Source organism: Oncorhynchus nerka, linkage group LG7, assembly GCF_034236695.1.
Source record: "Oncorhynchus nerka isolate Pitt River linkage group LG7, Oner_Uvic_2.0, whole genome shotgun sequence".
NCBI classification, from domain to species: domain Eukaryota; kingdom Metazoa; phylum Chordata; class Actinopteri; order Salmoniformes; family Salmonidae; genus Oncorhynchus; species Oncorhynchus nerka.
In genome coordinates this window covers 60,356,353-60,383,058 of record NC_088402.1, presented here as the reverse complement: position 1 = coordinate 60,383,058, position 26,706 = coordinate 60,356,353, and the positions used below count along the sequence as shown (strand labels likewise).

The 26,706-nt window shown below is 42.1% G+C and overlaps 2 protein-coding genes and 1 long non-coding RNA gene across 4 annotated transcripts in view; 2 read left to right on the top strand and 1 right to left on the bottom strand.

The window, feature by feature from the left end:
* LOC115132102 (thymocyte selection-associated high mobility group box protein TOX-like) overlaps positions 1 to 14,128 on the top strand; it is a 121,160-nt gene extending 107,032 nt beyond the window's left edge. For both annotated transcript variants that reach the window (XM_029664356.2, XM_029664357.2), the window contains 5 exons: positions 2,077 to 2,304; positions 9,754 to 9,834; positions 11,364 to 11,735; positions 12,108 to 12,244; positions 12,662 to 14,128. In XM_029664356.2, coding sequence (XP_029520216.1) covers positions 2,077 to 2,304; positions 9,754 to 9,834; positions 11,364 to 11,735; positions 12,108 to 12,244; positions 12,662 to 12,704 — 861 coding nt within the window. In that variant the 3' untranslated portion in view covers positions 12,705 to 14,128. The remainder of the gene's footprint in view (positions 1 to 2,076; positions 2,305 to 9,753; positions 9,835 to 11,363; positions 11,736 to 12,107; positions 12,245 to 12,661) is intronic.
* Positions 14,129 to 18,591: 4,463 nt separating this feature from the next.
* On the bottom strand, positions 18,592 to 20,504 carry LOC115132799 (E3 ubiquitin-protein ligase TRIM35-like). Its single transcript, XM_029665538.2, has one exon. It carries the CDS (start codon positions 20,290 to 20,292, stop codon positions 19,009 to 19,011), a length of 1,284 nt encoding a protein of 427 aa, XP_029521398.1. The 5' UTR covers positions 20,293 to 20,504; the 3' UTR covers positions 18,592 to 19,008.
* A 55-nt stretch (positions 20,505 to 20,559) lies between these two features.
* LOC115132798 (uncharacterized) lies at positions 20,560 to 24,956 on the top strand. The gene is made up of 2 exons (XR_003864119.2): positions 20,560 to 23,737; positions 24,227 to 24,956. It is a non-coding gene; the product is annotated as an uncharacterized LOC115132798 (long non-coding RNA).
* Positions 24,957 to 26,706: the final 1,750 nt, after the last annotated feature.

Below are 26,706 nucleotides of genomic sequence, written 5' to 3'. Positions count from 1 at the left end.
TTATTCGGCTTTTACATCAAAGGCAGAGGGGAACAGATGTCATTTCAAAGCTTTTTTTTTTGCCTAATTGCATAAAAGTGGAAGATTTTTTTTATTTTTATGAAACCACACACTCACGGAGAAAAAAATGTATACTATCCGAACCAGAGAGAGAGAGAGAGAGAGAGAGAGAACAGGCATGAGTGCATTTTCACTTTGAATGGGGTATCTTCATTAATTTCCGCATCCACATCACATCCAAAGTTATATTCAAGTGACCCTTTTTTATACCCAAAGCGTTTGCGAGTCTCCGATTCTGATTAGCTAATTTCATGCTGTGTGTGGAAGATATTGTTTCAAATGGTTTGTTAAACAATGCCATTTCAAAGGCAATCATTTCTGTTTAGAAAGCGCAGTTAAAAGGAATGATGATTGTATGAAATGGGAATGCTTTCAACATCCTAGAGTTGCCGTTTGATAGTTGCTAGTCAAGTGATCATTCAGAATTAGTTCACATGGTTTGTGTCCCTGATTGCCTGTTAATACTAGAGCAGTATGGATCAATGTTTTTTTTCACAGAACATTTTCAAAGTAGTTGTATTTTGTCAAATATAACACAATGGTAACATAAACATGACATTTGGAGATAAATAGATTGTATAGTCTTATATGACGGTGATTATGCTACCTGAAAAAAGCCCTTAAAATGGTCACTTGAGTCATGGGTTCAGCCTCACATTAAGAATGCATGCATCTTTCAATCCACACAATCATAGATGATCATTATATATTTGGTAATTATGTAGGCTATCAAATGTGATTATTTTTCTTTATGGTTACCAGGACTCTTAATGGCACATCAAGCTGCAGTCACTTCTCCTTTCCATCCTCCATTAGCTACAGCCTCACTCCACTTTATGTTTTTCTCCCTCTCCTCAAATGGTTGATGGGCTCTACTCACATCAGGAGGAATGAAATTTCCATAAAGAATCAAACCGAGGCTAAATTGACCTGGATTTGACTTCTTCGAAGATTTATGTGCCAGGTGACTAATGTATTCATAAACATTTGATAGACTTCAATGTCAAATATAGGCTAAAGCTGTACTTTACTGTGGAAAATATATTATGATGGCTGTTTATGATTATTCCTAATGAAACAAGCGGTTAGCTCTTACAAGAAGGTGTCATGTCGTCTTACTTATCCTGCAAATGACTATTTAGAGCTGCAGTTTGAAATTTGTCTGCTCAAATCCTTTTGATATTCTCATCTGGCACTCATATCATGGCCACCTAACCATCCCAAGCTTTCAATTGACTCATTTATCCTCTCTCCTCACCCAGAAACGAAAACATTTCAAACAAATGCAGAGTCAAGCATATAGTGTGAATGAGTAGTATAAAACCGCATTTAGTTGTGATAAGGTTCTACCTAGTGTCCTCCTCTCTCCTTCAGACCATGGCACTCTGCCCAGTCTCTCTACCTCAGGTTGTGTCCTAAAATGTAACCGTACTCTGGGGAGGTAGATAGACTCAGGTGAGGGTGTCCATAAATGTCAGCCGCCATTCACCCTCGTTCTCAGTAACTGATTTGTTTTCTTTCTCTTCTCAGAAGAAGGAGCTCTTGGTTTCTCAGAACCCTCCTTCTCTAATCTGTTCTTTGTGTTTGTGAAGGGTACCGACCGATCAGTCCTGTTCCATCGATGTCGTATTTGTGATTAATACGACAGTGTTGCTCTCCTTCCTTGTCGAAGATTTTCCCTACAAAGAAATATCTGACCTGTCTTTCCACTGTCTTGTTGGGGATACCATTGTGAGAAGATTGGTTCAAGTACTGTTTCTTTCGATACAGGGCTTTTACAATGACAGGCCCCTTACCTACCATTTGCCTAGAAAACAACATATTAAGGTACCATCTTACATCTCAGCTTCCACAGTTATCTGTTATCATTTTAGGATGACTAACCATGGAAGTAGAATAGGCGGAACCACTATAAACCGTTTTTATTGAGATCAGCACTTTTATGTCAGTCGTTGCTTACAATCCTCTCTCTGCCCCCTCCCCCCCCCCCGTTCTCCTTTCCTCTCGCCCTTCCAGATAGGGGAGAAGCGGCCCTCCTCGGAGATGACGAAGCCCAAGCCCAAACCGCAGAAGAAGAAGAAGAAAAAGGACCCCAACGAGCCATCGAAGCCCGTGTCAGCCTACGCCCTCTTCTTCAGGGACACCCAGGCGGCCATCAAGGGCTCCAACCCCAATGCCACCTTCGGGGATGTGTCCAAGATCGTGGCCTCCATGTGGGACAGCCTGGGGGAGGAGCAGAAACAGGTACACACACACATACACACATTGCTGAGTTCCCAGCAGATGGAGCCCGTGCACTAGCAGATAGAACTCACCTTTAATGAGCTAGTTCTGCTCTTTTCTCAAGAAAATCAGTCTGTTTATCCCCGGTCCCTTGACTCTCATTAAATGTATTTCATTCATAAAAAAAGGTATTTGAGCCAAAGAGGAAACACAAGATGAGCCTCCATGTGTAGCAGCAACAATAGAAAATTAAATTGATGTAGTCAAATGAAGTTAGATGTTTTACAGACAAACCTGTTTTTGACAAAAAAAACACCCACTGCAATGGTGTACCTCCTTCTAACTGTCCTGACAGCAGCTGATATAGAGCAGAGCCTATCATGTGAGTTCTAATCTAGAACGGAATATTACGTTTCCCCTATATTGTATTGTAGGGCAAGGTACTAACTAAGTTGCCTGAAGCGACACCCACAGCAGTTGTTGTCATCTGGATTTTCAATTGAAAACAGTTGAAAGTACATTTTATTATGTAGGATACAAAGATGGGAGGGATGGGGGACATTTTCAAGTCTTGCCACAGCTTTCAAGCCGATTTAAGTCAAAACTGTAACTAGGCCACTCAGGAACATTCAATGTCATCTTGGTAAGCAACACCTGTGTATATTTTGCCTTGTGTTTTAGGTTATTGTCCTCCTGAAAGATGAATTTGTCTACCAGAGTTTTTTGGAAAGCATACAGATCCTCTAGGATTTTGCCTGTGCTTAGCTCTATTCTTTTTTTTTTTCATCCAAAAAACACCCTGTTCCTTGCCGATGACAAGCATACACATAACATGATGCACCCACCACCATGCTTGAAAATATGAAGAGTGGTACTCAGTGATGTGTTGTGTTGGATTTGCCCCAAACATGTATTCGGGACATAAAGTTAAATTATTTTTTACTGCAGTTTTACGTTAGTGCCTTATTGCAAACAGGATGCATGTATTGGAATTGTTTTATTATGTACAGGCTTCCTTCTTTTCGATCTGTCATATGGGTTAGTATTGTGAAATAATTACAATGTTGTGTAATTAATATCTTCACCCGGCTCAAAGGGATATTCAATGTCTGCTATTTAAAATGTATTTTATCTACCAATAGGTCCCGTCTTTGCAAGGCATTTTAATACCTCCATGGTCTTTGTGGTTGAATCTGTTTGAAATTCCTTACAGAAAATTGTATGTGTGGAGTACAGAGATTAGGTAGTCATTCAAAAGTCACATAAAAATATGTCAGTTTAAGAGAGATCTGAGAGATCATTGGATGCGTCTCAATCCACCACATCCACCGATGTCACACTTCCGCATCTGTGGTGAAAGGTGGCAGAGCTAGAGCGATGTTTGTCAGACCATGTGACATCCCGAAAATTGGTCTTCTCACAAAATTGGCCTACAAACTATTATGACCCTTCTATTGAAAGATGAGACTCTCACTAACACGATGGTTTTCTTGGTCAGGGAGGTGACTAAGAACCCAATGATCACTCTGACAGAGCACCAGAGTTCCTCTGTGGAGATGGGAGAACCTTCCAGATGAACAATCATCTCTGCAGCATTCCACCAATCAGGCCTTTATGGTAGAGTGGCCAGACGGAAGCCACTCCTCAGTAAAAAGGCACATGACAGCCTGCTTGGAGTTTGCCAAAAGGCACCTAAAGACTCTCAGACCATGAGAAACAAGATTATCTGGTCTGATGAAACCAAGATTGAACTCTTTGGCCTGAATGCCAAATGTCACATCTAGAGGAAACCTGGCACCATCCCTAAGGTGAAGCATGGTGGTGGCAGCGGCATGCTGTGGGGATGTTTTTCAGCTGCAGGGACTGGGAGACTAGTTAAGATCGAGTGAAAGCTGAACGGATTAAAGTACAGGAAGATCCTTGATGAAAACCTGCTCCAGAGAGATCAGGACCTCAGACTGGGGGCCAAGGTTCATCTTCCAACAGGAGAACGACCCTCGGGATAAGTGTGGACTTGAGCCCGATTGAATAGCTCTGGAGAGACCTGAAAATAGCTGTTCAGCAACGCTCCCCATCCAACCTGACGTAGCTTGAGAGAATCTGTAGAGAAGAATGAGAGCAACTCCCTAAATACAGGTGTGTCAAGCTTGTGGAGTCATACCCAAGAAGACCCGAGGCTGTTATCGCTGCCAAAGGTGCTTCAACAAAGTACTGAGTAAAGGGTCTGAATACTTATGTAAATTTGATATTTCCGTTTTTTTTAATACATTTGCACAAGAAAAATATAAACAGTTTTTGCTTTGTCATTATGTGTAGATTTTTTAAAATTAAAATTTAACCTTTATTTTACTAGGCAAGTCAGTTAAGAACAAATTCTTATTTTCAATGACGGCCTAAGAACAGTGGGTTAACTGCCTGTTCAGGGGCAGAACGACAGATTTGTACCTTGTCAGCTCGGGGATTCGAACTTGCAACCTTTCGGTTACTAGTCCAACGCTCTAACCACTAGGCTACCCTTAATGGGGGGGGGATCTCTCTTATATCTCTCAGATATAGGACAGACTCTTCGGAACAAACTTCCTTTTGATTTGTTTTTCGACTCTCTGTTGTTCCATGTAGTGAATCTGTTATTCAGTGTGTTTGTATGGGCTAATAGTAGAAAGGCCAAATACATTTTTTTTTTTTATGTGTATATATTTTTCAGGGGGGGGGGGGATACTTCAAGGGGTCTTACATTTCTAAATCAAATAGCAAAATGATCCTTGGTATGACCTTCATAAATGGGTTTAAACACTGTTATTGCACACAGAGTGAATCCATCAACTTATTATGTGACTTATTAATCACATTTTTACTCCCAAACTTATTTAGGCCTGCCATAACAAAGGGGTTGAATACTGTTCACTTTTCATTTTTATATACACTGTATATATCTTTTTGACTCTAAAAACATAATTCCACTTCAATCCAAATTTGATCCATTTAAAATTCAGACTGTAACACATCCACATGTGGAAAAAGTCAAGGGGTATGAATACTTTATGAAGGAACGGTATCTGTATCAGTCTATTAAGGAAAATAAGCTGTATCGTTAATCTTCTTCTCCACCCATCAGTCTCAAAAGCAATTGCTAAAATAAGACGTTTATTTAAGGGATTTTTATGGATATGTTACCTTTCACCATGCATTTGCTCTCGTTAGTCTTTAGTAATATAGTTACTGTGTCAAAATGTCATTAAGGAATACTAACTATCAGGGAGGTGTGACAAATGAACCCATAGCCAAATATTCTACATAGAACTGAGCATAAATAAATTACCATTGGTGCTCTCTAGGTCCGTCCGTAAGTATGTAGGCAAGGTCTTCAAAGCATCAGTTGTTATGAATGAATGTAGTTATGAATGATATTGCATCATTCATGTCATGGAATAAAGGGAAGAATTGACCTGGCAACTGGAGGGCTGCTGGGTTCACATCTTAAAGACATTCCCCTACCGTTGGGCCCTTGATCAAGACCTTTAACACCACAATATGCTCTCCATCCAGGGGCACTGCAGTTTGAACCTGTGCTCGTCTCAACGGTGAAGAAACCACATTTACGTTGTTCGCTGTAACATGGACAATGAAGTTGTTATGTGTGCGCACTACAACAAAAGATTTTCAACCAAAGCATTGCGTGTGTATATCCACTTACAACTTTGAACGTTAAGGCCACACAGCTAAAATAACCCTAAAACACAAATTACAATCAGATCCTTATGAAATATCTTCTTGTTGTAGTTTAGCTCCCTCTCTTTTATGTCCTATGACTAGAAAACACTATCTCGCACCGATACTGAAACAATATAATTTCAGTTCAAATTCTTAATCAGCTCATTTTTGTTGAGCCGGCTGTATGTGTTTATTTGTATGCATTGTAGAGTCAGCTGTCAATCAAAATGCTGCCATGCTGCTCCATCTGGAATTTAAATCCATTATGATGTATTCCTTGTAAATCAAATCAAATCAAATTGTATTTGTCACATGCGCCGAATACAACAGGTATACCGTGAAATGCTTACTTACAGGCCCTTAACCAACAATGCAGTACAAGAAATAGAGTTAAGAAAATATTTACTAAAAAGACTAAAGGAGAAAAATGTAAATAAAAAGGTAACACAAGAAAATTACATTACAATAACGAGGCTATATACAGGAGGTACCGGTACCGAATCAATGTGCGGGGGTACAGGTTAGTCGGTGTAATTTGTAAAGTGACTATGCATAGATAATAAACAGCGAGTAGCAGCAGTGAAAAAACAAAGAGGGGGTGGGGTGGCCATTTGATTGTTCAGCAGTCTTATTGGCTTGGGGGTAGAAACTGTTAAGGAGCCTTTTGGTCCTAGACTTGGCACTCCGGTACCTACGGTAGCAGAGAGAACAGTCTATGACTAGGGTGACTGGAGTCTTTGACAGTTTGTTGGGCCTTCCTCTGACACTGCCTTGTATATAGGTCCTGGATGTCAGGAAGCTTGGCCCCAGTGATGTACTGGGCCGTACGCACTAACCTTTGTAGTGCCTTACGGTCAGATGTTGAGCAGTTGCCATGCCAGGCGGTGATGCAACCGGTCAGGATGTTCTCGATAGTGCAGCTGTAGAACCTTTCGAGGATCTGGGGACCCAGGCTAAATCTTTCCAGTTTCCTCAAGGAGAAAAGGTGTTGTCATGCCCTCTTCACAACTGTCTTGTTGTGTTTGGACCATTATAGTTCGTTATTGATGTGGACACCAAGGAACTCATGACCCGCTCCACTTCAGCCCCGTCGATGTTAATGGGGGCCTGTTCGGTCCTCCTTTTCCTATAGTCCACGATCAGCTCCTTTTTCTTGCTCACGTTGAGGGAGAGGTTGTTGTCCTGGCACCACACTCCTCCCTATAGGCTGTCTCATCGTTGTCGGTGATCAGACCTACCACTGTTGTCGTCAGCAAACTTAATGATGGTGTTGGAGTCATGCTTGGCAACGCAGTCATGGGTGAACAGGGAGTGCAGGAGGGGACTAAGCACACACCCATGAGGGGCCCCGGTGTTGAGAATCGTTGCCTACCCTCACCACGTGGTGGCGGCCCGTCAGGAAGTCCATGATCCAGTTGCAGAGGGAGGTGTTTAGTCCCTGGGTCCTTAGCTTAGTGATGGAGCTTTGTGGGTACTATGGTGTTGAATGCTGAGCTGTATTCACTGAACAGCATTCTCACATAGGTGTTCCATTGAGATTTTGTCATCTGTGAATCTGTTGGGGTGGAATGCGAATTGGAGTGAGTCTAGGGTTTCCGTCATGATGGTGTTGATGTGAGCATTCACCAGCCTTTCAAAGCACTTCATGGCTACCGACATGAGTGCTATGGGACAGTCATTTAAGCAGGTTACCTTCACTTTCTTGGGAACAGGGACTATGGTGGTCTGTCTGAAACATGTAGGTATTACAGACTCGGTCAGGGAGAGGTTGAAAATGTCAGTGAAGACATTTGCTAGTTGGTCCGGTCATGCTTTGAGTACACGTCCTAGTTATCCGCCTGGTCCCGCGGCTTTGTGAATATTGACCTGTTTAAAGGTCTTGCTCACATCGGCTACAGAGAGTGTGATTACACAGTTGTCTGGAACAGCTGGTGCTCTCATGCATGCCTCAGTGTTGCTTGCCTCGAAGCGAGCATAAAAGGCATTTAGCTCGTTTAGTAGGCTCATGTCACTGGGCAGCTCATGGCTGGGTTTCCCTTTAAAGTCCGTTATAATTTTCAAGCCCTGCGACATCCGACGAGCATCAGAGCCGGTGTAGTGGAATTCAGTCTTAGTCCTGTATTGACACTTTGCCTGTTTGATGGTTCGTCTGAGGGTATATAGCGGGATTTCTTATGTGTTTGGGTTGGTGTCCCGCTCCTGGAAAGCAGCAGATCTAGCCTTTAGCTGGGTGCGGATGTTGCCTGTAGTCTATGGCTTCTGGTTGGGATATGTACGTACGGTCACTGTGGGGATGATGTCGTCAATGTACTTATTGATGAAGCCAGTGACTGAGGCGGTATACTCCTCATTGCCATTGGATGAATCCCAGAACATATTCCAGTCTGTGCTAGCAAAACAGTCCTGTAGTGTAGCATCCGCGTCATCTGACCACTTCCATATTGATCAAGTAACTCGTACTTCCTGCTTTAGTTTTTACTTGTAAGAATCAGGAGGATAGAATTATGGTCAGATTTGCCAAATGGGGGGCGAGGGAGAGCTTTGTATGCGTCTCTGTATGTGGAGTAAAGGTGGTCTAGAGTTTTTTTCCCCTCAGGTTGCACATGTGACATGCTGGTAGAAATGAGGTAAAACGGATTTAAGTTTGCCTGCATTAAATTCCTCGGCCACTAGGAGTTTTTCTTGTTTGCTTATGGCCTTATACAGCATCGGTTTGTGGTGGTAAATACTGTAGATGTCTACAAATAATATAGATGAGAACACTCTTGGTAGATAGTGTGTTCTACAGCTTATCATGAGGTATTCTACCTCAGGCAAGCGATACCTTGAGACTTCTTTAATATTAGACTGCTCCAGCAGTTATTGACAAGTAAACACACATCCCCTCCCCTCGTTTTACCAGACGTAGTTGCTCTGTCCTGCCGATGCACGGAGAAGCCAGCCAGTTCTATATTATCCGTGTCGTCGTTTAGCCACATCTCGGTGAAACATAAGATTTGACAGTTTTTAATGTATCGTTGCTGGGATAGTCTTAATCGTAGACCGTTCAGTTTGTTTTCTAATGATTGTGGTGGTTTACCTACCAATGGTGCGTCAGGGCTTAAGTTCCATCTACCCCACAACTCTTCTCTCCTGGGGCTTACTGGGCTTGTTATTTACAACCCGCCTCAATATACACACAGACCAACATGCGCGCACACACACACTCACACATACCTGCATACACACGCACGCATGTGCATGTACGCAAGCACACAGAAATGTACACACACAGACACGCATGTGTACGCACGTGGGTGCACACCACACGCACATGAACACACAAACACACACACACACAATATTATTTTCAACATAACTGTTGCACTTGATTGGAGCACGAAGGCATTGACCACATTTATACATTTTTTGAATTGCACAAAACTTTTGAGTGTGTGATGCAATGTCTATTGTAGCGCTAAAATTATGGAGAGTTCGAGTTCATTTTGCTTCTATATAAACAATGTGTGGGCAGCAGGTAGCCTCGCGGTTAAGAGCGTTAGGCCCGTAACTGAAAGATCGTTGGTTCAAATCCCTGAGCCGACAGCGTGAAATATCTGTCTGTTTCCTTGAGCAAGGCACTTAACTCTAATTGCTTTGGATAAGAGTGTGTACTAATTGACTGTGGAGGAAGCCCTCTTGAAATGATGTATGGAAAGGGAGACATTTGTGAGTATGTCTGTAGACCTCTTCTCATTTTCCTTCTTCTTTGATTTCCAGGCGTACAAGAGGAGAACCGAGGCGGCCAAGAAAGAGTACCTGAAAGCCCTTGCCACGTACAGAGCGAGTCTGGTTTCCAAGGTAACACTTATGACACACCAGGCTTGCTTAGAGTGATGATGGATTGGATGGAAAATCTTGGCTAATGGCGGGGGAGGGGCTAAAGAAGAGTGGAGGTGGGGTGTTGCAACAATACTGTATACCATGGGGACAATACCTTATTTCCATAGGTTGGGGGTTGGGACAGTTGTTCTGATAGAGGAAGGTCATACTATTCTCTCCCTTATGCACCAAAGGGTATGAAGCTATAAAGCTTTGTTAGAAAGGGAGTTTAGTGATTTTAGTGCATGCGAAGCATACTGTATGTTTGCCCTGTGTATTCAGTATGTATGTATGTATGTATGTATGTATGTATGTATGTATGTATGTATGTATGTATGTATGTATGTATGCCCTATATGTACACCGTATTCCATTGAGCCAATATCTTTGTCTGTCATTACATGAAATGTTAATTCTATCTGGTCTGTCCAGACATAGTCCTATGTTTCTCTACAGTTGAGCTATGCCTGTTCATACAAGACACATGAATGGAACTAATGGTTTATTCTTGTTATTGATGCATCCATCATGTCTTCTGTTTCACTGCTTATACACGAATGTGCATCCAATTCAATACTACACATAATTGGGTTTTTGTTGCATTTTCTCCGCGTGACACCCCACTGCTAATTTAGATTTATGGCTTTCTCCTTTTTGCCTATGAGTAATGGCGCCCTATCTCCGGTGCAGCAACATGGATAGGAAGGAAGGAAGGAATGGTGGAATTGCATTGTTTAGTGCCGTGTCGCGTTAACAGGCCACAATGTAGCGTCTGGGAGATTCCTTTTGTCATTCCATTTGTTCTCCTGGCACACAGTCTCATTTCCCTCTCTCTATGTGTGTGTGTGTGTACGCCCTCTCTCTATTCCCATCCAACTGTCATGGTGTCCACTGATCATTATATGGCGGCACAATTCATACAAATGGGCTCCATTACCCCTGTAATCAACACTGATAGGTGCAGATAAGCAATCTGACAGCTCATCATAGGGTCTGGGTTGGGTGTGGGTTGGGGGGCGGGGGCAAGACGAGGGCTGCACCTGCTCTGAATGATTCACCCACGATATACATAAGGAGCCTATAAGTCGCATGATACATGACCTGGCAGTTCTGGGTTGCATTCATTAGGGTACGATACAGAAGCAAACAGGCCAAAACAGGGGAGGTACTATCTGAACTTGTCCAATAAGAAACATTGTTTCACATTTTGCATCACGCAAAATGTTAAAATGTTTTACTATGTTGTGCCCTAATGAATACAATCCTGAATAGCTAGGGCTTGTAAACTTGTCTCTTTCTGCTGTGGCCATTGTAGCCAAAGATAATGGGAAGAGTTGAATGAATGTGTTTGACTAATTTATTCCATAGATGAGAGATGAGTTTTAGGGGGAGAGTCCACTCTCCAACAGTATATGAAATCATTACATTTTTTACACATTTACACATATAACTATTTGTGCTTTCTCTAACTCTTCCTACTTCCTATTTCTTTTGTTTCTCCCCTCCAGACCTACGACGACCCCGTCGAACCAAAAAGTGCCCAAAGCAGCCAACCCTCCCACATGCTGCCCCCCAAGCAGCCCTTGTACAGCATGCCTCCGCAGCCCTCCTCCCCCTATGGTCTGGGCCCCGGCTCCTTCCCCCTGTCGGACCTGCAGAGCTTCGCCGGGCCGCCCCGCCATGCCCTGACCCGGACCCTCAGCCAATCCCAGATGCTGCCGCCCAGCATGAGTGCCTCTCCCCCCTCCCCCTTCCAGATCAGCCCGCCCCTTCATCCCTCCCAGCTCGCCCTGCACCAGAGCTCTCTGCGCATGCAGCAGGTCCAGTCACATTCAATGGGGCTCCAGGGGTCTCTGCACTCACCTCCTCTCAGCCAACAGGTTAGTCCTATCTCTGTTCTTTAGTGGTCAGCCCTGTAGTGTTGTGGAAACATTTGAAATAGGTGATAGAGCACTGATATAATGTTTGCTTTCAGGATCTCATAACACCGGGTGATTGGACTATTATTAATAATAGGAAAAAATCTTAAAGACCATGGTATCCATTCTGATCCTAGATCTGCACCAGGGTTAGGGATCAATTCGAAATGAAGCCAGTGTCCACTTATTCCCCAACTTAAAGTAAATTGAGCATTACCCCATTGCCTGCAGTGGACGTGAACCTCTTCCTATTGGGCACTCCAACCACATTGGAACATTTGAAATGGTAGTGGTTTTTAAGAGAGCACTCTTCTGTTTCCTCTTCTGCTCCAGGGGTTCTCTCACATTCAGGACTACCAGAACAGTGTGGGCGGTTCTCAGTCTCCGGGGGCGCCCAACCCAGGGCATGGACAGAAGCCCGACTGGGATGGCGAGTACTGCAACCGGGACTGTGGGCCCAACCACTGCAGGTGAGCACGTCGTGATAACCTAGTATACTGGGACGAGGAACAGTTTTATCAACAGTGCTTTGCCAGATGAGTGAGGCTTGAGGCTGAGTCGTGCTGTTTATTCAAAAGCGGTAGTAGCACTTTTCCCTACACTGTGAGAAAGTGTGACATCCAATGAAGTTTCCCTTTGTTTGACTTAGTACACATTGTTATATGGAATGTAGGTATTTGAGCATGCATGCATTCTTCCAGCACAAGATCATGCAGCGTCACTGTTCATTCACTTCCACTGCTATGCTAGTGACACACAACTACTTTGCCACCAAATAAATCATACAGAATTGAATAAATAGTTTTAAGACTGTCATTCGATGCTTTGGTTCCTGGACCAACATTTGCCTGTTTTTAACAGCATCTTTTCTTTGTTCTCTTCATCAGCAGTGGCATGGGAGTTCGGGACAAGCCTCTCTACCTCACTTGAAGCTGGTGGACCTCCATAAGTCAAGACTCCAGGGAGTTTTCCAACATTCATTAACAACGTCAATGTATCTTTTTCCTCCAGCTTGTTTTTTTCTGAAGGATTTTTAAAATCCCAAAGACTGCTACTACTTCACCTTTTTGCCAAGTACTTAGACTGGACAGGAGCCTTGCTTATTTTTTTCCATGAACGTTCCATTTTGTGGGGGGTTGAGCTTTAAGCTCACATCAACATACCATACACGAACCCCCCCCCAAAAAAATGTCTGTCTTTGTTTTGACAAAGGGGTCGTTGTAGGTCTGGAGGGGAGAAACACAAGTGTCCCATTTTTCTTTTCTCAGAGTGATTGTAAATATCTACCAAGATGGAACCTGGCCCCTTATGCCCAGATGTGTGTATCTAACCGCAATCCCCTTGCTTTTTACATAATTTTGTCTGGTTATGTGATTTTTGTGCGGGCTGGATTCAGTGAGGGAATACACACTAAATCTGATCCCAGATCTGTTTGTGCTGTCTTTGCCACTTCTATGGTGACAATGGCCATATAAATTGACAAGACAGCACAAATAGATCTGGGACCAGGCTAACTCCTCTCTAATGAAGAGAGAAATACAAAGACTGCAAATGATTCAGTTCCCCAGTTGTTATTGGGGGCTCTCTGAGAGAGAGTGTCTGCGTCTGAAATGGTACCCTATTCCCTATCTAGGGCACTACTCTAGTCAAAAGTAGTGCACTAGATGAGGAATAGGGAGCCATTTTGGACACCCTCTGCACTGGCCTCAGGATGTTACTGGACTGAAGAGGTCAAAGGTGAAACCTCTCCTGGTCCAGCGGACCATGCCCCCCCACTCCCCAACACCACTTGCTAAATGTGAAATGTTACTAAAGATAAAAACATAACAGTGGGTTTTAAAGTTTTTGACTAGTTTCATTAGGTGTTTTAGAATTGTGTTGATTTTAATCTTTATAATTTGTTGTGAAATAAATAAATAATGCATTTAATTCTTAAAACATTTTAGTTTTTCACTGTAGCACAATTTAAGTTTCTATGGTATGGTTGCCAGGTAGATATTTCATTTGCGCACAAACCTGCAAAAATGACTTATTTTATTTGTAAAGACAGCGATGAGAGAACCCATTTCCTTTAGTTGAAGAACATGTTTCACAATGTTGTAATGCTATTTAATTCGGTTGACAGATTTCTAATCTATTTATGAATGATATGAAGTAAAGTTTTGGCTTGTTTTCATCAGGGTGCATTGTTATTATTGTTATTATTAAAATTCCATGGTAATTTGAATAATTATTATTTGTACATCACTTCTTCCTGGTGCATTGACTTTTTGTCAGCATTTGGTTCATTGTGTGTTGCAATGCTTCTTTTGTTTTCTTTTGTGTGTAATAAAAAAAATTAAGTGGAAAAGAAACAGTTTGCCTCTGCTTATAATGTACATGTTCTTATTAGGTTTATCACATTTACATGGTGAGGCTAGCGAGTGAGTGAAAGGCTAGTTCCTCTCAAGGCTTGGCAGCCTCGCGTGAAAGTCCACATTTTTCACCCTTCTGAGATGTGTGCATTTGCACACTGTCTCGCGAGGATTTTACAATGGTGGGAACTTCACCCAACCAATGCTTATACCAATCCTGTATGTTTTGTTATGTGCACATATCAGTTATTTAGATGCTAGTTGTCTGAACCAATGTAGATGTCTTTGTTCACTTAGCATGTTTTCATTTTCATCAGGTTAGACTATGAAGATTAGACGACTATAAGAGTTGATACTGCTAGGCCTAGCTGGGGAAAAAAACACAGGCTCTCACTTATGAATTTCACAGATGGATTAGAGTTAGAAAATACATTTAATCTATCATCCCTCTTCTCTCTCTCCCTCTCTCTCTCTCTCTCTCTCTCTCTCTCTCTCTCTACCTCTCTCTCTCTCTCTCTACTTCTCTACCTCTCAACCTCAACCTCAACAGACAGGGCGGCAGCGTAGCCTAGTGGTTAGAGCGTTTGATCGAATCCCCGAGCTGACAAGGTACACATCTGTCGTTCTGCCCCTGAACAAGGCAGTTAACCCACTGTTCCTAGGCTGTCATTGATAAGAATAAGAATTTGTTCTTAACTGACTTGCCTAGTTAAATAAAGGTGTAAAACATGATAATATAGTGCCCTCTAGTGTTAGCTTTGGACAAGTTTTTAAACAACACCTAAACAAAAATGTGTCCAAATCTCTCTCACTCTCTCTCTCTCAATTCAGTTGTCAATATAAGGGCTTTATTGGCATGGGAAACATATGTTTACATTGCCAAAGCAAATGAAATAGATAACAAACAAAAGTGAAATAAACAATAAAAAAAATGTATAGTAAACATTACTCACAAAAATTCCAAAAGAATAAAGACATCTCAAATGTCATATTATGTGCAAATAGTTGGTGTTTTACGTTGTACACAGATGACATTTTTACCCATCAAAAAGGAACATAAAATTTGACATACCAACTAGGATCAGGCTAAAAAATAGTTATAGAACCCATCGCCCTTTATGGTTGTGAAGTCTGGGGTCCGCTCACCAACCAAGAATTTACAAAATGGGACAAAAACCAAATTGAGACTCCATGCAGAATTCTGCAAAAATATTTTCCCTTCTCTCTCTCTCTCTCTCTCTCTCTCTCTCTCTCTCAGCCTATAACTGTAAAACATGATAATGTAGTGCCCTCTAGTGTTAGCTTTGGACATATTTTTAAACAATAATGCCTAATATTGTCAACAGGTAAAACTAATGTGTCCGAATCTCTCTCTTTCTCTTTTGCTCTTCTTTCTCTCAGACACACAGCCTGAAACTGTAAAACATGATAATGTAGTGCCCTCTAGTGTTAGCTTTGGACATGTTTTTAAACAATAACACCGAATACTGTAAAATCATTGAACTATCCCTTTAATCTTATAATCTTATATCTAATGACACTTGGGACATTTTACAGAAAATACATCATGCATTTATTAGCAGTTACATCAATGACATTTGGCATTAAAGGCAGCATTAATGAAATGCTATTGATGAAAGAAAAATAGATTTACATTGTATTTCAGTCATGAGTCAATATATAGTTCAGACAAGAGCAGTGATGCTGTACAAAGTTTCTGAAGAGCACTGAGTGTAAACACACGTAGGATATTGTTACCAAAGCCTGTAACATTATACTATATAGAGTATCTGGTATATGTACTGCATAAATTTCAATTTTGTTTCCAGTTTACATTTCCCAGGATTTAACAGATTATTTTAGAATAACAGATTATTTTAGAATAAAATTTGTTTTCATAATTTGCAACATTAGAGCATTTCTCACCTATCGAGGAAACAACGATATAAAAAATGACCTCTCCAATTGAAATTAAGTGAATTTGAAGATGAGGTGAGTGATTAGAATCAAATGACAGTACTGTCCCTCCCACGTTCACGAAACAAGGCTTTCTGTTGCCATTGTAATTGTTGAGTTCTCCTGTGTGCCAGCTAGTGTAATCCAATCTAGACATGTCACTCCATAGTCACACCCAGTTCTGTAGGGAACATTTGATTTATTTAACCAGAGAACAAGCAGATCCCTTTAAAGCCTCAAAATTAAGCCCCATACAATACTTTTGGGGGGGGGGGACAATAACACAAGCTTTGTGGAGACACCACAAAATGGTTGAGTGAAGATTTCTGTACAGACAAAAAGGCTCGATTCAATCTGTATTGCCGAATTTCAACACTATACTGTTCTTGAAAATGTTAAGGTCATTTCCGATTGAGCCAACATGTGCAGCGTTTGACTTGAATGCAGTCTCCGTGAACGTGGGAACATTGCCTTTAATACTCAATCACGCTACAGCGCTGAACTTCAGCTATACGGATTGAATCGAGCCCAAACTCTATGTCGTATCAAAACAGAGATCAGTTGTAATCACAACCATTGTGTCCAATGTGTTGAACATCAGAGTGGTGTACAGGGCCTTAGTGGTTCTGTTCTAACATTTCCCAAACCTACTGTTACAGCAAGATGTGACACAATACATGGGCACTGAACGTGGTCCAATCCTCCGATCCAGGCAAAGGTTAAATCATTTGATGTGTCCACCTCAAAGTGCTATAGGAGGGGTGAGAGACAGAGTCAGCGCTGACAAGTAAGTCTGTTACAATTGATCTTTTAGACTCCGTGTAGAGTAGTAGACCATGGAGTCTTTGCGAGGGGAAGAGGTGCGTCAAAATATCAGCATACCTCTGCCTCAAGCCATGTTCTCTGGGTACGAACAAACCAGCCTGGACCAGCCTGAGGGACATGACCTCCTGCTCTGTTCCTCCACCTCCTCAGCCTCTGTAGAGAGGAAAGACACAGGCCGTGTGACACAGACCACACCGTCTCCTAGGTTACACAGCCTGGTTGGGACAAACCTCTGCTATTCAATCATAGAGCAGCGCACGGGACATCTGACTTTTACAGGCGTTAGCCAGGATCATACTCATGGTAAACACTGAGAACATCGGCATGAGTAACCTTTAAAAGGCAGTTGTCAGCTGTCCAGTACACTGCTCTATAATTTGGATTGAATCGCAGCCTTACTGTTAGTTATACCATGGCATTGTTGAATATTCGTTTCTGATCAGTGGTGTAAAGTACTTAGGTGAAAATACTTTAAAGTACTACTTAAGTAGTTTTTTGGGGGTATCTGTACTTTACTTTACTATTTCTATTTTTGACAACTTTTACTTCATTACATTCTTTAAAGAAAATAATGTACTTTTTACTCCATACATTTTCCCTGCCACTCAAAAGTACTCGTTACATTTCGAATGCTTAGCTGGACAGGAAAATGGTCCAATTCACGCACTTATCAAGAGAACATGCCTGGTCCTCTCTACTGCCTCTGATCTGGCGGACTCACTAAACACAAATGGTTTGTTTGTAAATGATGTCTGAGTGTTGGCGTGTGCCCCTGGCTATCCGTAAATCAATAAAAAACAAGAAAATGGTGCCATCTAGTTTGCTTAATTTATGGAATTTGAAATTATTTACACTTGTACTTGTACTTTTGATACTTAAGTATATTTTAGCAATTACATTTACTTTTGATACTTAAGTATATTTAAAACCAAATACTTTTACTCAAGTAGAATTTGACTGGGTGACTAACTTTGACTTGAGTCATTTTCTATTAAAAGTACTTTTACTAAGGGGGCTGGTGAGTCGTGGAACGTGTTTTTCATTATTTTCCATATAATGCAAAGCCCCTATATAAAACACCTACTCAGAGGAGGAACCTGTTCAAGGTTCATCTTCAGTAAGTGTTCTGTAACAGGGAGATATGTGATCGATAATGATGATGATGATATTAGGAAGGTGTTCCTAATGTTTGGTATACACAGTGTATGTGGCGTACTATGAAACTTTAGGCTCGTGAGCCATCTTTCAGAACTACTGGCTAAAAGTATACAAAAGTACAAGAGGATCTCTAATAGAAGAAAACACAAAAGCAAATTGGTGCTCACTATTTCCTGAGGTGAACTGATTTGACCTTTCCATTTGAATTGGTCTTCCATTTGTTATACTCTAATGGCATCTGCTGGAAGGGATGTGATAAGTGTGCTGGGGTATATGTCCAGGGCCCCTATTGCAACAGAAAACTAAAAGTCCAGGTCTCCCCTTCCTGTTTCAGTCCGTTTCCTTCCATTTGGTATCGAATGAACATGACCCAGGTCAAATGTTTTGAGGTTAGCAGCACAGCCCTGAAATCGAACATGCTATTACACTGAGGTTAGAATTCAGCAATGGGAAAAATATACAAGAATGCATGTGTATCATGTCGTACTGAAAGCCTCTAACCAATCAAGCAGTCTGAATTCTGGTCACATTTTTTAAATCAACTTTATTCACATTATAACTCGGGCTTGATTCAATCCGTATCGCTGAAGTTCAGCTCTATAGAGTGATTGAAATGTGAAAGGCAATGTTTCCGCGGTCACGGAATCTGCATTCATGGTAAAATCTACATATCCCGGCTCAATTGGAATTACCTTTAGATTTCATATAGCACTGAACTTCAGCTAAATGGATTGAATCGTGCCCCTACGATTAACATCACAAGTCTCACAGACGGGGATGAGCTAAGCATAAATTATATTATTTATTTATTTTCTTAAATTACTGTTCTGTTCAAGGCATTATTTCAAATCATTATCCCAAATTGTATTTTTTTTCAGCACAAGATTCTAGCCTTTGAATTCATTTTGATAAGTTTCAATTGTAAGATGTGATCACATGCCTCACTGAGATGCCATTACTGTCAGAGACACCTCTGATTGGCAGATATGTATATCAGGGTTGTTGGCACCACCAGCCAGTCCAACAAGAAAGTATGGGTACAGTCTCTCAGCAAACGTGTCTTTATGAGTATAGATGTGTGTCATATCTTTGGGGTCGTAGAAGGACACCTCCCCACTGGTGAAGTCCAGCTGCACTCGGATCCTCTTCAGCTTCTCAAAAGCAAGGGGCTCACCCTTTCCACTTTGATACACACCATTCCTGTTCAGTATAGCCCAGATTCCATACGCTGGTGAAGCAAGAATCTCCCCCTTCCTATCAATGGTTTCTTTAGCTACTCCCAGGTTCCACTCAGGATGGTCCCCCACCTCCACCTCCCAGATGTGCTTCCCTGAGCTGAAGCCCTCTGAGCCCAGAACCTTGGCATACTGTGCGAACCTCTCTGGGTTGTCAGTGATTTGCTGACCTATGTTATTAAATCTCACACTGGTCAGATTATCAGACACAGAGAGCCAGCGGTTTGCAGTGTTGGGGTTCAGAATCACAGGAGTGAATTGGACTATCTCCTTCATCTTCTCCCACACTCTGAACTGCAGGTTTCCCAGGTGTTTGGCCATGTCGATAAGCACCCCTGAGACCTGCTGTGTATCCGGCAATGTGCTGTTCTGGATGTATTTGTAGCTCACAGGGAAGGTGCGGTCGTCGTTCTGCAGGTCCTGTTCAAGAGAAGAGATCTGCTTGAGAATTCTCTCCATCTCGCTGGCAATAGCCCTGCCCTTCTGCTCCTCTTCCTCCCTGAGCGCAACCAGTCTGGCCTCTTCTTCCTCTCGCAGAAACCGGTGGAACTTTTCAAACTGCTCCCTCATCTGCCTCTCTGCGTCCGCACGTTGCTTCTTAATGTGGACCTCCATGCTTTTGTACGTTTCTTGATTCTTTCGAAGACTCTCTAAATTGGATTTCAGTTCTTCCTTTTGATGAAATGCAGTCTTTTTCAATGCTGGCACCTCTTCTAGAGTGCCTCTCTCCAGCTTCATAGCAAGATCATTCTGGCCCATCTTCCTCAGGATCGTCAGTGAGATCTTCACTGCTCCTTCATGGCTGTAGGCGCTGACCATCTTCTCCACGGTGTCCTCCCTGTCAGCGTTCTCCAGACGGCTCTTAGGAATAGGAAACCAGCCATCTAACATGTTCTTAGTCAGTAGATACTGAAATCTCTTCAGCTCGCTTGAGACCAAGCTATCCAGAGTGTCCAGCAGCAGCTCATGGACAGAAGCAGGAGTTGCCATTGTAGATGATCCAGAAGCTAAAATACAGTCAATAAACTTTGATCAACTTTACAACCTTCACTTTTAACAGCTGCGCTTAGAATTTACAGTTTAGATGGTATGTCCTTGTAATTGTTTAGTCTCTTGGTATTTGTAAGGAGAAACATTCCAGTTGTGTGTCGCAGTGAGAGTGAAAGTTATAAACAGTCTCTGTAATGACTTCTGATGGAACAAATCTATTTTCACTTTCGACAGCTCTCTTCCTGTTAGACATAGGTGGGAGGGGCTTCTAGGTTGTGCTAAACTTTCATGTTTGACTTTATTTTCCTTTTTGCAGCACATACCTTTACCCACACACTTTTTCTTTATATTATTTATTTGTGTTATGTATGAATACATACTGTTGCTATACCGGGGCGGCAGGTAGCCTAGTGGTTAGAGCATTGGGCCAGTAACCGAAAGGTTGAACTAACTGAATTCCTGAACTGACAAGGTAAAAATCTGTTGTTCTGTCTCTGAACAAGGAAGTTAACCCACTGTTCCCTGGTAGGCTGTCATTGTATATAAGAATTTGTTCTTAACTGACTTGCCTAGTTCAATAAAGATTCAATTAAAAAAATACTATAGTTATCATGCAATGTTGACGCTCCACCTAGTGACACATTAACCTTCTAATGCTGCCTGAGGAAGACCTTTGGCCGAAAGGTGTGGCACCATGCATAGCTGTGTATCCAAGTGTTGGATAGATGCCACATCTTTTCCATTATGGCTCCTGTGACATTATGAGCAGTGCCATTGAGGGCAATCTCCATTTTAAAGTACAGTAGTCAATGTCTTCTTCTTCTAGTTCTATAAGTTTATTTACAGTCGGTAGACAAACTGAAGGGTGCATACCGCCACCTAGAGTGTGTTGTCTGAACAGGCATGAAGCCAAGATTAGTAAATGACTGCCAGCTACAACTATCAAATGTTTGCTCAGGGGGTTGGAATTATGTGATCCTTCCTTAAAGGGGGCTGAACTCGCTGATTTTGCTTCGTTTTTTCACCCCCACATTAAGAAATGCTACAGTAGAAGCCAATCTAGAGTTTAAGTAGCGCTCGTTGGAGACCTCACCAGAACAACCGGGAGGTTTGCCTTTGTACTTGCCCTTCGGATAGCACACGCTTTGTCACATCCTGATCTGTTTTACCTGTCTTGTGCTTGTCTCCACCCCCCTCCAGGTGTCTCCCATTTTCCCCATTATCCCCTGTGTATTTATACCTGCGTTTCTGTTTGTCCGTTGTTGCTATAGTTACTAGTTGTAGGGGTTCCGACCATTTCTGCTTGCCCTGACCCCGAGCCTGCATGCTGTCCTGTACTTTTCTGACTCTGACCTGCTTCCGAACTTCTGCCTGCCCTACCCATGAGACTGCCTGCCGCCATGTACCTGTCGAACTCGGACCTGGTTACGAACCTATGCCTGTCCTCGACCTGCCCTTTGCCCATCTCCTGTAGTTTCATAAACTACTCTGTGTATTGAACCTTCTGTTTCCTGTGTCTGCAACTTGGTCATTTCCTGAGTTGTGGTAGTTTTGGGGCTTTTTCTGACTAAAGTACATTTAACCTATTTACTACCTATGGTATTAGGCCTAAGGAAATGGCGTCCATTGAGAGGGCAAGAACAAGATGTATGTTAGGAGAAGTGCAGTATTATCAAAAGGAGATGTATACTTGGGTTACGGATGAGGAATGGATGGAAAAAGAGAGGCAGAGGTCGAAGAGAGGGAATGAAGAGGGTGAGCTTCAATCGGAAAAAGGGGAGATGGTTTGGTAAAGAAGAATGGTAGGAAGTGTAAGCAGAGTGAGCTGTACACCGGATCAAAGACAGGAGGAGAAATGGAAGTGAATGACGGCGAAGTATCAGAGGTGGTAAGTGTGGTGAAGTTCTCAGAGTCCGTGGCTTGCTCCGAGGGTCAGGAAAAAGATGAGTCTGTGACGGTAGGAGTGACATTTTTGGAAAAAGTGGACCCTTGCCTTTTTAGATGATCCATTTGTGTTTTCAGGGTGGGTGAAAACAGAGTTGGGTGCTGTGGAATCAGTGAAGGTAACCAGAAGTGGTCTTGTGATAATTATGTGTTTCCGCTGGTCAGAGGGAGCAGTCGCTCTGCGTTAAACATGGGGACAAGAGATTTTGTTTTGTTTTGCTCTCATGAAAAGGGTGCCATTGAATGGTGTGATTACTGGGGTAGCAGTAAACGTGAAAGTTTACCAACTGAAGGGGAAGATTCCCAGTGTTTGATGCGCGTCCTTTGGTGCGACGCAGACAGGGTAGCGTGAGTGTTAAAACAGAAGAGTCGTCTGTTCTTTCAAGTTTTGATGTTGAGTCTTTGCCTGACAAAGTGATGTTAGGATATAGAAGTTATCCCGCACAAGCTTTTGTGTCGAATACATTACGTCGTTACAGGTGTCAAGCTTATGGGCATGAGACAAAATAATGTGTAGCATTGGGGTAAGTAGTGGTATGTGTTAATTGTAGGGTTGCCCATGGAGCTGAGGATCAGAAATGCCCGGTGTGAAAGAGGCAGGTTGAGGTTACCAGGGACAGATTAGTGCAGAAGTTGTGGTATGCTGAGGCAGTGAAGAAAGTAAAGGAAGATGGGTCAAGGGGGAGGGATCCTGAGAGGAGTGATGTGAGTAGTAGATCTGTACCAGTACAGAGGGATAGTCCAACAAGTGATATATGCTTCAGTATGACTGGATATTTAGCATTTATAGCAATAGTTATCAACTATACTGCAGGGATGTAACAAAAATCGCAGAAAATTTAAGTTGTGGTGGCAGCTGCAGAGAGGTATTTGAGTGTACAAGACTTGAAGTCAGAAGAGCTACAGCGTGTGTTGAGTGGTGGTGTCCCGTCCTTTCAGGCTGTTGGCCTAAGGGAGGACTAGATTGACTTAAATAGTGGAGTAGGGTGGTGGGTTTTGGTGAGTGTAGAATTAAATGGTTGGGTATTTGTTGATATGTTTTATTTTTTGAAGAAAAATATAAGGGAGTTATACTCCAGTCTAGTAGGTGGTGGTAATACAACATTTATTGGATGCCAACTGCTGTTAAACCCTATCGAAGAAGAAACAAACAGGAGTTATCTTGGGGGTGTGGTTTGATCAATGGGTTTGATGTGGGTGTTATGTTCACTATTAGGTGATTGGCAGTAGGAAGCCGTCTGCTTAAGTTTTCGAGATGATCGATCTCTGTGGACGGAGGAGCTGGTTTTTACATATTGTGTATATTTATTTATTCTGAAAATATTTCAGTTTGTTGGCACTGTCAATTCTTGCAGATGTTATTGTTCGCTAGATGGACAGGCAAATGTAAAATGTAAACCAATTCAAACTTGTGTACTATCCATGGTAGTATCTCTGCTGATCACGTTATCCGCATCTAAGGTAGTAGACTGGTGATCTCCGTTCATCAAACTGCTATCAGGTAAAGTCTTATTTAATTTGTATTTAACTAGCTGTTTAGTTATAGAAACATGATACCATCAGTGCAAGCTGTAAAATGGCTCTCAACTTAGAACACAGCAACCTTAGTAATGTAGCTAGTTAGCTAGCTACTGTAGTTACAACAAGTAGATATGTTGCTAGCTAGCAGGAGCAGAAAGCATTATAACGAGCTAGCTTGTCATTCCGGGACAATGATCGTTTTAGCTTTCAGATTACTCCAAGTAATAATTTAGGACTACAAAAATCTATAGGACAAGTAGTATAAATATACTACAGTCATCAAGGCAGGACCCACTTATTGTATTCATACTGACAAATAAGAAATAACACATTATCCCTGTCAATAGTTGGAGTAGGATGATTGCAGAGCTTTCGGGATGTTCATTTTCGAGCTACAAACGACATTCCTTTGCTGTGATTTATTTTATTCATTCGTGTCTCTCACTTTTGTCTCACATGACCTATTCAGCTCTCCTGTGTCCTGCTCCCAGAGATCAACCAAGTGCTATTCACCAAGCATGGGCTGATTCCCTCACCTGTGAGAACCATCCGACTGCAGTTTGAACTAACCCTGCCGTCACTATTTATACATTGGGACCACATATTGTCTTAGTCTAGTGCATTTTAGAATTGAAGAACACCCATTACAGATACATGTGCTTGTTTGAGCATATTTATTCATTGTCTCTCACTTTTGTCTCCTGTGATCTATTCACCAAGTCTTGCGGTTTGAACTAGCCCTGTCGTCACGATTTAGACATTGCATTTGCCTGTTTTTTTCTTCTTTGTGGTTTGTCTTACACAGTGTTAGGGTGGCAGGTAGCGTAGCGGTTAAGATCATTGGGCCAGTAATCGAAAGGTTGCTGGTTTGAATCTCTGAGCCGACTAGGTGAAAAATCTGTAATGTAAATGTCTCTCCACATCGCTGACCAGGGTGGGATACTTTTGATATGCCGCCAATGGGGTCTGAGCACACAACGACGCACACAATGAAGGAGGAATACTGAAGCATGCATTGATATGTCTCCTTCAGAGGCTCAGGCTTTTGGCATAGATGGTAACGCTCTCATTACTGGACTGTAAGATTGTGCTCTCCCCGGCACTTGAAATATATTGATTGGTACTGTAGGTTATACTATATTTAGATACTTCAAATACCTTTGCTATTGTCTCCGTAATCAATAAATGGTGAAACACTATTCGTGATGGTGTTCTTTGTTTGAATGTACAGTCCCTTTGTCTTTCCACATTTTGTTATGTTAGTCTTATTCTAAAACAGATTTGAATTTTTTTTTTTAAATCTATCTACACACAATACCACATAAGGACAAAGTGAAAACAAATGTATTACAAATAAAAAAAACAAAGACCTTATTTACATAAGTATTCAGACCCTTTGCTATGAGACCCTTTGCCTTTATGGTAGAGTGGCCAGACAGAGGCCAGTCCTCCGTAAAAGGTGCATGACCGCCGCTTGGAGTTTGCCAAAAGGCACCTAAACAAGATTCTCTGGTCTGATGAAACCAAGATTTAACTCTGACTTGAATGCCAAGCGTCACATCTGGAGGATACCTAGCACCATCCCTATGGTGAAGCATGGTGGTGGTGGCAGCATCATGCTGTGTGGATGTTTTTCAGCGGCAGGGACTGGGAGACTAGTCAGGATTGAGGGAAAGATGAACAGAACAAAGTACAGAGAGATCCAGAGCGCTCAGACTGGTGCTAAGGATGAACTTCCAATAGGACAACGTCCCTAAGTACACAGACAAGACAACGCAGGAGTAGTTTCAGGGACAAGTCTTGTGAGTGGCCCAGCCAGAGCCTGGACTTGAATGCAATTAAAAATCTCTGGAGAGACCTGAAAACGCTCCTCCATCCAACCGGACAGAGCTTAAGACGATCTGCAGAGACGAATGGGAGAAACTCCCAAAATACAGGTGTGCCAAGCTTGTAGCAGAAGACTCGAGGCTATATCGCTGCCAAAGGTGCTTCAACAAAGTACTGAGTAAAGGGTCTGAATACTTGAGGAAATGTATGGGGTATTGTGTGTAGATTGAGGGGGGGAAACTATTAATCAACGTAACAAAATGTGGAAAAAGTCAAGGGGTCTAAATAATTTCCAAATGCACTGTATATCCAGAATAAGTAGAATAAGTTAGTAGAATAATGAATGGATTGGCAAGATTTTGGCTTCGTCAACATTTTGGTTCATAGGAAAGTTTTAAAAAAATGTAATCCACTTAAATATATTCACATTCACTGAACATTTAGTAGCCTTCTTTGAAACTAAAACGTTCATTTCCCAACGGATATTTCTATAATCCTACTACAGGCTCCTTATCAAGATCAAAATGATGCCGACCAAGAGCACTGCCATGCTTCTAGCTCTTAGGAAACTTTGCAGTATTTTGTTCTTTTTAATACACTGCTCAAAGGGAAAAAAGGGAACACTAAAATAACACATCCTAGATCTGAATGAATGAAATATTCTTATTAAATACTTTTTTCTTTACATAGTTGAATGTGCTGACAACAAAATCACACAAAAATTATCAATGGAAATCAAATTTATCAACCCATGGAGGTCTGGATTTGGTGTGTGTGGCCTCCACGTGCCTGTATGACCTCCCTACAATGCCTGGGCATGCTCCTGATGAGGTGGCAGATGGTCTCCTGAGGGATCTCCTCCCAGACCTGGGCTAAAGCATCCGCCAACTCCTGGACAGTCTGTGATGGATGGAGCGAGACATGATGTCCCAGATGTGCTCAATTGGATTCAGGTCTGGGGAACGGGCGGACCAGTCCATAGCATCAATGCCTTCCTCTTGCAGGAACTGCTGACACACTCCAGTCACATGAGGTCTAGCATTGTCTTGCATTAGGAGGAATCCAGGGCCAACCGCACCAGCATATGGTCTCTCAAGGGGTCTGAGGATCTCATCTCGGTAC